The 10,922-nt window shown below is 59.6% G+C and overlaps 1 protein-coding gene across 1 annotated transcript; it reads left to right on the top strand.

Moving 5' to 3' along the window:
* Positions 1-9,442: 9,442 nt before the first annotated feature.
* On the top strand, positions 9,443-10,916 carry LOC135974345 (mediator of RNA polymerase II transcription subunit 15-like). Its single transcript, XM_065561842.1, has one exon. The coding sequence runs from the start codon at positions 9,897-9,899 to the stop codon at positions 10,914-10,916; it is 1,020 nt and encodes a 339-aa protein (XP_065417914.1). The 5' UTR covers positions 9,443-9,896.
* Positions 10,917-10,922: the final 6 nt, after the last annotated feature.

The raw sequence follows: 10,922 nt of genomic DNA on the forward strand, positions 1-10,922 counted from the left end.
TTCTTTATTGAAAATTAGTTCCCTTATTTCTCAGTTCATTTGTTGCCATTTCCTTAAAAAAAAAAAAAAAAAAGCCTTCAGCAAGAAAACAACAGTTCTTTCAGCCTAAATTATTCTTGTCAAAATATGTGAATCTATTATTTAGGACACTCTCGTATCTAGGCTCTTTTAGTGAATATGATCTCCAAAAGCTTTCTGAGATGATTATGGCTTATAGGAAGCTGCAAACAGGAACCTGGACTCTTCTCAAAACAATAAATTGAATGAAAAAGAAACATTAGAGCCCGCTTTATAGCCTAGAGAGAAATGCTATTCACTACCAAGTAGAGATCTGGGTTCAAATTCTTTGGTCTTCTGTTTTCTGACTCAGCAATCCTGGGCATTCTGCGAAGGTAGCAATCCCAGCTCCTATGAAGACAGGCTGAACAGCAACAGTGGTCCTTTGGCTCAGCCAGGAAGTGATCACATTTTGAAAAGAGAAAACCTATTCAGGTTCTTGTGCCACACTCATCACTGTGGCACATTAGGACTCTCAGAATAAGAGACAGTTGTGCATATACACGTCTTTTGCATTTATTTATACAGGATGTCATGCACTCGACCAGAGGCCATTCTATATTCTGGCCACATTTACAACAACCAAACATCCCAGCATCCCAAAACCTCTTATAGCAAAGGAGCTCCAGCTCAAGTAGCTCCACTGACCTCAACTGTAGCAAAATGTCACGTATATATAGTTGCCAACTTTCTAATCACACAAAACCGAACTCCACTGCCCTGCTCCTTCCCTTCCCCAAGGTTCCCTCTCGCCCCACCCCTGCTCATTCCATGACCGGACTTTTAGCAGCCTGGTCAACAGTGCTGACTGGAGCTGTCATGGTTGCTTTTTGACTAGGCATCCACCCCTGCTTCCATCACTTGCTGTCCCCCACCATCACTCACTTTCACCAGACTAAGGCAGGGGTTAGGGTGCGGGAGAGGGGGAGCGCTTTGTCTGGGCATGCAGGCTCTGGGGTGGGACCAGAAATGAGGGGTTCAGAGTGTGGGAGGGGGCTGGGGTAGGGGTGCAGCTGGGGGTGCGGGCTCTGGGGTGGGTCTGGGGATGAGGGGTTTGGGGTGCAGGAGGGGGCTCCGGGCTGCAGCCAAGGGGTTCGGAATGCAGGAGGGGGCTCTGGGCTGTGGCAGAGTGTTGGGGTGTGGGAGGGGGTGTGGGCTCCAGCTGGGGGTGTGGGCTTTAGGGTAGGTCTGGGGATGAGGCGTTTGGGGTGCAAAAGGGGGCTCAGGACTAGGGGCAGGGGTTGGGGTGCAGAAGGGGACTCAGGGTGTAGGCTTTGGCTGGGCGGCACTTACCTCAGGTGACTCCCAGAAGCAATTGGCATGTCCAGCTCCTATGCGGAGGGGCCATGGGGCTCTGCGTACTGCCCGCGCCCCCAGACGCCATCTCCGCAGCTCCCATTGGCCGTGGTTCCCAGCCAATGGGAGCTGCGAGCTGGCGCTCAGGGCGGGGGCAGTGCGTGGAGCCCCCATGGCCGCCCCTGCTTCTTGGAGCTGGACATGCCAACCGCTTCTGGGAGCCTCAGGGAGCCTGCCTTAGCCCCACTGCGCTGCTGACCGGACTTTTAGCAGCCTGGTCAACAGTGCTGACTGGAGCTGTCATGGTTGCTTTTTGACTAGGCATCCCAGTCGAAAACCAGATGCCTGGCTATCCTACATGCATACAGGAAGGGGAAGCTATAGAAGGGACAAAACAAGGCTTTCATAAATGTACAGATATGACCCAGCCCTTCTTTTGTGCATACTTCTGAATTTTGTGACGTAAGCAACTTCTTCCAGTCTCAGAAGGACTCCAGTCTGTAGTAGCATCATGGGGTTTGAGGATATTGTATCACAAGTTATAATGTCAATTAGTGGCTGAGCTGGATCAGGGAAAACCATGTACTGGAAAAGGTGGCAAAAACAGGAAATTGTGAATGACAGAGAAACCTGAAAAGTGTGGTTTCAAAATATCTGAAATGTGAAGTTAGGTATTGATATTAGGGTCTGTGTCTGACCTGATGCTCTCAGAGGAGTTCAGAAGAAAAAGCTGAACTTTTACAATCTATTAAAACAAATTATAGATAAAGAATATTAAAAATGTGAGACTAAGAATCTAAGATTTTCAAAAGAAATACTCAGTAACAGGCTGTGAGTTTTTCTGAACCATTAAAGATAGACTCCATCAAGTGTTGCCTGCTAAGAAAATTGAAGGACAGAGAGCAGTAAAAACTGTTCTTAAAGCATGTCCTACTTTAAGTCTATAAAATAAAATTCTCAGAGTTTGAGAATCACTAGAGATGTTCTTTGCTGAGGAGTCAAGGTTAGACTATAACTGGTTTATATACCAGCTCTACCAAAATAAAAGGAATATAATCTTGGACGTGAAGAAACATGTTTTCATTTTGTGACAGGAAGGCCCAGAGTGTTTAGAGACAGAAGCAGTTTTACATATATCTAGGACCCAAACTATATGTCCATATAACAAGTAATAGCAGAACTTTGAGTTATGCCTGGAAGTAAATATGGAATGAGTTCAGTCCTTAGAGCATGGATGTAATATGCTCCTTTTGACTAAAAGCACTAAGGAAGCAGACTACCATATTGTGCACCAGTTTCCAAGTTGTCTTCAGGGTAGCCTCATGTAGCTTTCATTTCAATAAACCTACCTGGAGGTCAGAAATACAAGGAAAACTGTATTAAGCTCTATATCAATCATGCTTAAATACCACGTAGATCAGGGGTTCTCAAATTGGGAGTCAGGACCTCTCAGGGGGTCGTGAGGTTATTACATGGGGGGGTTGTGAGCTGTCAGCCTCCACCCCGAACCCAGCTTTGCATCCAGCATTTATAGTGGTGTGAAATATATAAAAAAGTGTTTTTAATTTATAAGTGGGGGTCGCACTTAGAGGCTTGCTATTTGAAAGGGGTTATGTAGTGATTCGGTGTGGCTCCCCTCCTGCCCTGAAGAGGGAGCCCACGTGCAGGCACCAGAGTGGGCGGGACCACCACCGCCTGTCCCCGCCCCCCGGAAGTCAAGGGGCGGGACAGGAAGTATAAAGGCCGGCAGCCAGAGCTCAGTCGGCGGCCAGCCACCACAGGGAGCAGACGTGCGGCCGGGAGCTCCCGGCCAGGAGACCGTGGAAGACCAAGGCCTGGACCCTAGCTGGCCCGAGCTACCCCGGGCCCGCTACGAGGAGGAGCTGCCGGAGCCCGTTCACGCCCGCTACTGGGAGAACCCCTGGGAACCGCACCCCACTAACCCTGAGGGTGAGACTGGACCCGAACCCCTTCGCCCCTGCTGCTATCCAGAGGAGCCGCCTGAGGACCACTGGCCGGACTTCCCAACAGAGCTACCAGACTTGCCGCCGAGCCCGGGCAGAGAGGAGCCCATGCAGGTGGACTGGCCCGATCCCGGCGCTACGAACGAGGTAGGCTTTGAGGGGGATCACGGAAGTAGCCCGGGGGTAGCCGACCCTGGTCCGGCTGCAACTGAGTGTGAGCCTATGTCAGTGTGTTGCGGTCTGGATACCCCACTGACCAGCAGCGGCAGCAACCGCTGTTAGGGCCCCGGGCTGGAACGCAGTGGAGTGGGTGGGCCTGCGTTCCCCCCTGCCACCCCCCGCTCACGGGTGGCAGGCATCCCCCTCACCCAACGCTCGGCTACAGAAAGCCTAGGCGTACCGTATCTGAACTATTTGCTCGCTCAGCCCTGCAACAAGGGCCTGAGCCTACTGTGTTTGCCCCGCCCTGATCCAGGGCCTGGGCTCTGAACTATTTGCTCGCTCAGCCCTGCAACAAGGGCCTGAGCCTACTGTGTTTGCCCCGCCCTGATCCAGGGCCTGGGCTCTGAACTATTTGCTCGCTCAGCCCTGCAACAAGGGCCTGAGCTAACTGTGTTTGCCCTGCCCTGATCCAGGGCCTGGGCTCTGAACTATTTGCCCGCTCAGCCCTGCACCAAGGGCCTGAGCTAACTGTGTTTGCCCCGCCCTGACCCAGGGCCTGGGCTCTGAACTATTTGCTCGCTCAGCCCTGCAACAAGGGCCTGAGCCTACTGTGTTTGCTCCGACTCTGCACAAAAGAGCCGGAGACTCGGGACTAACTGACTGCTTGTTCCCATAGTAGTGAGTCGGTGTGGCTCCCCTCCTGCCCGGAAGGGTCGAGCCCCGGCTAGGACCTACTACATTTGGCGCCCAACGTGGGGCACGAGCCCCTGCCCCTGTGAGAAGGGGCTAGAGGGGGAGTGGCCGTCGCCCCCCCCGTTTTAGGAATGGATATGGAGCGGCTGTTTCAGCTGCTCACGGAGAGCCAGGAGCGACAGCAGACGGCCCAGCTGCAGCAGCAGCAACAGCAGCAGCAGGCCGCTCAGCTCGCGCAGCAACAGCAGCGAGATGCCGCCCAACTCCAGTTGCAGCAGGAGCAGCACACAGCCCAGCTCGAGCAACAGCAACAGCTGGTGCGGCAGTTGGGAGTCCAGCTGCAGCAGCTGCTGGTCACGCTCCCTCGCCCCGCGCCGGGGCCGGCAGGGGAGTCTGCGGAGATGCCGCGGTTAGCTGCCCCCCTTCGCTTGACTAAGATGAGCCCAGACGACGACCCGGAGGCATTCCTGGTCACGTTCGAGCGGGTAGCCCTCGTCGCCGGGTGGCCCAGGGACCAGTGGGCTACCCTCTTAGCCCCCCACCTGACGGGGGCGGCCCAGGTGGCCTATCGGGGATTGGCGGCTGAGGAAGCACGGGACTACGACCTGGTGAAGGCCGCGATATTGGACGCCCTCGACGTCAGTCCCGAGACTTTCCGACAAAGGTTTCGGGGCCAGACTTACCCCCCCGGGGCCCGACCGCGGGTAGTGGCCCAAACCTTAAAAGAGGCTTGCCGACGGTGGCTACAGCCCGGCACCCGGACGGCGGAGGAGGTAACCGAGCAGGTGGTGTTGGAACAGTTCGTGCACACCCTACCCTCCCGAGGGCGCGCCTGGGTGCTTCGCCACCGGCCGACGACACTGGCCCAGGCAGTGTCGCTAATGGAGGACTTCCTAGCCGCCGAAGATGCGGTAGGACCCACCTTCCGACGCCCCGGGCCCGAACCAGCCCGCGGCGAAAAGAAAGGGGAAACCCCGAGCGGGCCACGACACCCCGCACCGAGGCCCGACCCCCGCCGCGAGACCCGAACCCGGCACACGGACCCGGCTCCTCGGACCGGACCAGTGGCCCCGGGCCAGGGGCCCCCAAGGGCTCAGCGAAGCCCCCCCCCGGAGCCCAAGCCGAGAAGGCCCCCGGAGCAGACGACCTGAACTTGGACCCTGCTTCAGTTGTGGGAAGATGGGGCACCTCCGGCGGGACTGTCCGGAGATGGATTGCAGCTATGGGCAAGTGTGGGCGGGCCACACTCGAGCCAGGCCAGCCATGAACCCCAAGCTGACCATCCCGGCGACCGTCGGAGGACGGACTACGCGGGCCTTGATCGACTCGGGTTGTGGCCAGACGTTGGTCCGCAAGGACCTAGTACCACCGGCTGATACCCGCCTCGGATGTATTCATCTACAGTGCATCCATGGGGATGTCCGACCATACCCCAGCGCCCGGGTCCCCCTAACCATTGCGGGGATCACCCGACACCTGGTGGTTGGGGTAGCTCCCCATCTTGCATACCCGGTGATCCTCGGTCGGGACTGGCCGGCCTTTGAGGAAGTCCTACGGTCCACGCCGGCCCTGGAGGCTGATCGGTTGGGGTCCTCCTCCGAGACCCCCGAGCAGGGTCCGGCGACCGAGATAGACGACACGGATGCAGCGGGACCGCCGCCGGAGCCGGCCCCTCAGCCCCGCTTCGATACCGATTTCTGTCGGGACCAGCGAGAGGATCCCACCCTTAGCCGCTTCTACGAGCAGCTCGCGGCAATAGACGGGAATATTGTGGACCCCCAGCGGGCCACCCTGTGGCCCCATTTTGAGCTGCGCCGAGACCGGCTCTACCGCCTGGACCGTGACCCCCGCACCCAGGAACCACAAACCCAGCTGTTAGTGCCCCTGTGTCACCGGCGGGCGGTAATGAAGTTGGCCCACGATGTGCCAGCCGCCGGGCACCTGGGGCGAGAGAAGACCCTCGCTCGAATCCTGGCGCGCTTCTTTTGGCCAGGAATCTCTCAGGAGGTGAAAGAATATTGCGCCTCCTGCCCAGAGTGTCAGAGGGTCGCCCCGCCCGGGATCCCCAAGGCACCCCTGGTCCCCATGCCAGTGATGGAGACGCCTTTTGAACGGGTCGCCATGGACCTCGTGGGCCCCCTCCCGAAAAGTGCCGCGGGGTTTCAATACATCCTGGTTTTGGTGGACTATGCCTCTCGGTTCCCCGAAGCCATCCCCCTGCGAAGTATTACCGCCCGGACTATCGCGGGGGAATTGCTGAAAATCTTCGCCCGAGTAGGACTGCCTAGAGAGATCCTGACCGACCAGGGAACGAACTTCACGTCCCAATTGTTGCGACAGGTCTGTGCCCTCTTAGACATCAAACAACTCCGGACGTCTGTGTACCACCCGCAGACGGACGGGTTGGTGGAGCGGTTTAACCGCACGTTGAAAAGCATGTTGCGGAAATTCCCCGCAGAGGACCTCCGCCACTGGGACCAATTCCTTCCACCCTTGCTGCTAGCCATCCGAGAAGTCCCGCAGACCTCAACGAAATTTTCCCCTTTCGAGCTGCTGTATGGACGCAGACCCCGGGGCCTCTTAGACCTGATGAGAGAGACCTGGGAACAGTCAGCGTCCCCAGCCCAGGGCCTCCTGAAATATGTCATCCAGTTACAGGAGTACCTTGCCCAGGCCGGAGCCCTGGCCCGCGAAAATTTGAAGACGGCGCAGGAGCGGCAGAAACGAACCTACGATCAGGGAGCCCAAGTCCGGGAGTTCCAACCAGGAGACCGTGTCCTACTCCTCCTCCCGTCTAGTGAGTCAAAATTGTTAGCCCGGTGGCAGGGACCTTACGACGTCGTGCGTAAGGTCGGTCCCGTCACCTACGAGGTGCGGCAACCGGACAAGCGGAAGGGAACCCAGCGGTATCACGTAAACCTGCTGAAACGCTGGCAGGACCGGGAGGGCCTCTTAATTAACCCATGCCCGCCCGAGCCGGAATTGGGACCCCACGTACCCTCGACGGATGACCCCCCGGCACCCCAACTCGGACAATCGCTCACGGAAGAGCAATGTAAACAGACTAACTGCCTGCTGCAGACCTTCAAGCGAACCTTCACGGCCATACCGGGCTACACGTCCCTGGTCAAACACTCCATCCGGACCGAGCCGGGGAAAGTGGTTCGAGAGACGACCCGGCCCCTGCCCTATCGGATGCGGGAGGCGGTCGAGGAAGAAGTAAGAGCCATGCTGGCTCTGGGCGTGATTGAGCCGTCCCAGAGCGAGTGGCGTAGTCCGGTGGTCCTGGTGCCCAAGCCGGACGGTACCCGCCGCTTCTGCATCGACTTTCGGAGGGTAAACGCCATCTCGCACTTCGATGCCTACCCGATGCCCCGTGTGGACGAGTTACTGGGACGCCTGGGGGAGGCCCAGTATATCACCACCTTGGATCTCAGCAAAGGCTACTGGCAGATCCCCCTCGAGGAAACCTCAAAAGAGAAAACCGCCTTTGCCACTCCAACAGGGCTGTACCAATTCACGCGGATGCCCTTCGGTCTCCATGGAGCCCCAGCCACCTTCCAGCGGCTGATGGACCAACTTCTGCAGCCCCATCAGGACTATGCGGCAGCGTACCTAGACGACGTGGTCATCTATAGCCGCGGCTGGGAGGACCATCTGCCCCGGGTTGCGGCGGTCCTAAGGTCCCTACGACAGGCGGGCCTGACCGCCAACCCCAAAAAGTGCCGTATTGCCTGGCAGGAGACCAACTACCTCGGCTATACCGTCGGGGGCGGGCGGGTCAAGCCCCTCGTCGGGAAAGTCCAGGCCCTCCTGGACTGTCCCACCCCGTCGACCAAACGGCACGTTCGGCAGTTCCTGGGCCTCGTTGGGTATTACAGACGGTTCATCCCCCAGTTCGCGACCATCGCAGCATCCTTAACTGGGCTTCTGACGAAGGACAGCCCCCGGCAGGTACGATGGTCCCCCGAATGTGAGGCGGCCTTCCAGACACTGCAGAAGTGCCTCTGCCAGGAGCCGGTTCTCTATAGCCCGGACTTTAAACGCCCATTCATCCTACAGACCGACGCCTCCGGCGTAGGGTTAGGGGCAGTCTTGTCCCAAGAAGTGGAGGGAAAGGACCACCCCGTAGTATATCTCAGCCGGAAGCTGTTCCCCCGTGAGAGGAATTACGCAGTGGTGGAAAAAGAGGCCCTCGCGGTGAAGTGGGCCTGCGATGCCCTGCGCTTCTACCTCCTCGGGGCCCCGTTCACCCTCGTCACAGACCACGCTCCCCTCCGGTGGCTAATGCGGATGAAAGATAATAATGCCCGCATTATGCGGTGGTACCTCGCCTTACAACCCTACGCATTTACGGTCCAGCATCGAGCTGGTAAGGACCATACGAATGCGGACTTCCTATCCCGCATGGGGGAGATGGAAGGACCTGGCCCCGACATGCGGGAGCCAGTCTTAAGGGGGGGTGTGTGTAGTGATTCGGTGTGGCTCCCCTCCTGCCCTGAAGAGGGAGCCCACGTGCAGGCACCAGAGTGGGCGGGACCACCACCGCCTGTCCCCGCCCCCCGGAAGTCAAGGGGCGGGACAGGAAGTATAAAGGCCGGCAGCCAGAGCTCAGTCGGCGGCCAGCCACCACAGGGAGCAGACGTGCGGCCGGGAGCTCCCGGCCAGGAGACCGTGGAAGACCAAGGCCTGGACCCTAGCTGGCCCGAGCTACCCCGGGCCCGCTACGAGGAGGAGCTGCCGGAGCCCGTTCACGCCCGCTACTGGGAGAACCCCTGGGAACCGCACCCCACTAACCCTGAGGGTGAGACTGGACCCGAACCCCTTCGCCCCTGCTGCTATCCAGAGGAGCCGCCTGAGGACCACTGGCCGGACTTCCCAACAGAGCTACCAGACTTGCCGCCGAGCCCGGGCAGAGAGGAGCCCATGCAGGTGGACTGGCCCGATCCCGGCGCTACGAACGAGGTAGGCTTTGAGGGGGATCACGGAAGTAGCCCGGGGGTAGCCGACCCTGGTCCGGCTGCAACTGAGTGTGAGCCTATGTCAGTGTGTTGCGGTCTGGATACCCCACTGACCAGCAGCGGCAGCAACCGCTGGTAGGGCCCCGGGCTGGAACGCAGTGGAGTGGGTGGGCCTGCGTTCCCCCCTGCCACCCCCCGCTCACGGGTGGCAGGCATCCCCCTCACCCAACGCTCGGCTACAGAAAGCCTAGGCGTACCGTATCTGAACTATTTGCTCGCTCAGCCCTGCAACAAGGGCCTGAGCCTACTGTGTTTGCCCCGCCCTGATCCAGGGCCTGGGCTCTGAACTATTTGCTCGCTCAGCCCTGCAACAAGGGCCTGAGCCTACTGTGTTTGCCCCGCCCTGATCCAGGGCCTGGGCTCTGAACTATTTGCCCGCTCAGCCCTGCACCAAGGGCCTGAGCTAACTGTGTTTGCCCCGCCCTGACCCAGGGCCTGGGCTCTGAACTATTTGCTCGCTCAGCCCTGCAACAAGGGCCTGAGCCTACTGTGTTTGCTCCGACTCTGCACAAAAGAGCCGGAGACTCGGGACTAACTGACTGCTTGTTCCCATAGTAGTGAGTCGGTGTGGCTCCCCTCCTGCCCGGAAGGGTCGAGCCCCGGCTAGGACCTACTACATTTGGCGCCCAACGTGGGGCACGAGCCCCTGCCCCTGTGAGAAGGGGCTAGAGGGGGAGTGGCCGTCGCCCCCCCCGTTTTAGGAATGGATATGGAGCGGCTGTTTCAGCTGCTCACGGAGAGCCAGGAGCGACAGCAGACGGCCCAGCTGCAGCAGCAGCAACAGCAGCAGCAGGCCGCTCAGCTCGCGCAGCAACAGCAGCGAGATGCCGCCCAACTCCAGTTGCAGCAGGAGCAGCACACAGCCCAGCTCGAGCAACAGCAACAGCTGGTGCGGCAGTTGGGAGTCCAGCTGCAGCAGCTGCTGGTCACGCTCCCTCGCCCCGCGCCGGGGCCGGCAGGGGAGTCTGCGGAGATGCCGCGGTTAGCTGCCCCCCTTCGCTTGACTAAGATGAGCCCAGACGACGACCCGGAGGCATTCCTGGTCACGTTCGAGCGGGTAGCCCTCGTCGCCGGGTGGCCCAGGGACCAGTGGGCTACCCTCTTAGCCCCCCACCTGACGGGGGCGGCCCAGGTGGCCTATCGGGGATTGGCGGCTGAGGAAGCACGGGACTACGACCTGGTGAAGGCCGCGATATTGGACGCCCTCGACGTCAGTCCCGAGACTTTCCGACAAAGGTTTCGGGGCCAGACTTACCCCCCCGGGGCCCGACCGCGGGTAGTGGCCCAAACCTTAAAAGAGGCTTGCCGACGGTGGCTACAGCCCGGCACCCGGACGGCGGAGGAGGTAACCGAGCAGGTGGTGTTGGAACAGTTCGTGCACACCCTACCCTCCCGAGGGCGCGCCTGGGTGCTTCGCCACCGGCCGACGACACTGGCCCAGGCAGTGTCGCTAATGGAGGACTTCCTAGCCGCCGAAGATGCGGTAGGACCCACCTTCCGACGCCCCGGGCCCGAACCAGCCCGCGGCGAAAAGAAAGGGGAAACCCCGAGCGGGCCACGACACCCCGCACCGAGGCCCGACCCCCGCCGCGAGACCCGAACCCGGCACACGGACCCGGCTCCTCGGACCGGACCAGTGGCCCCGGGCCAGGGGCCCCCAAGGGCTCAGCGAAGCCCCCCCCCGGAGCCCAAGCCGAGAAGGCCCCCGGAGCAGACGACCTGAACTTGG

Source organism: Chrysemys picta, chromosome 11 (genome assembly GCF_011386835.1).
Source record: "Chrysemys picta bellii isolate R12L10 chromosome 11, ASM1138683v2, whole genome shotgun sequence".
In the NCBI taxonomy this organism is placed as follows: Eukaryota; Metazoa; Chordata; order Testudines; family Emydidae; genus Chrysemys; species Chrysemys picta.

Excerpts from the sequence above, each read along its gene's own strand:
- LOC135974345 (XM_065561842.1), top strand. The coding sequence starts at position 9,897 with ATGGATATGGAGCGGCTGTTTCAGCTGCTCACGGAGAGCCAGGAGCGA.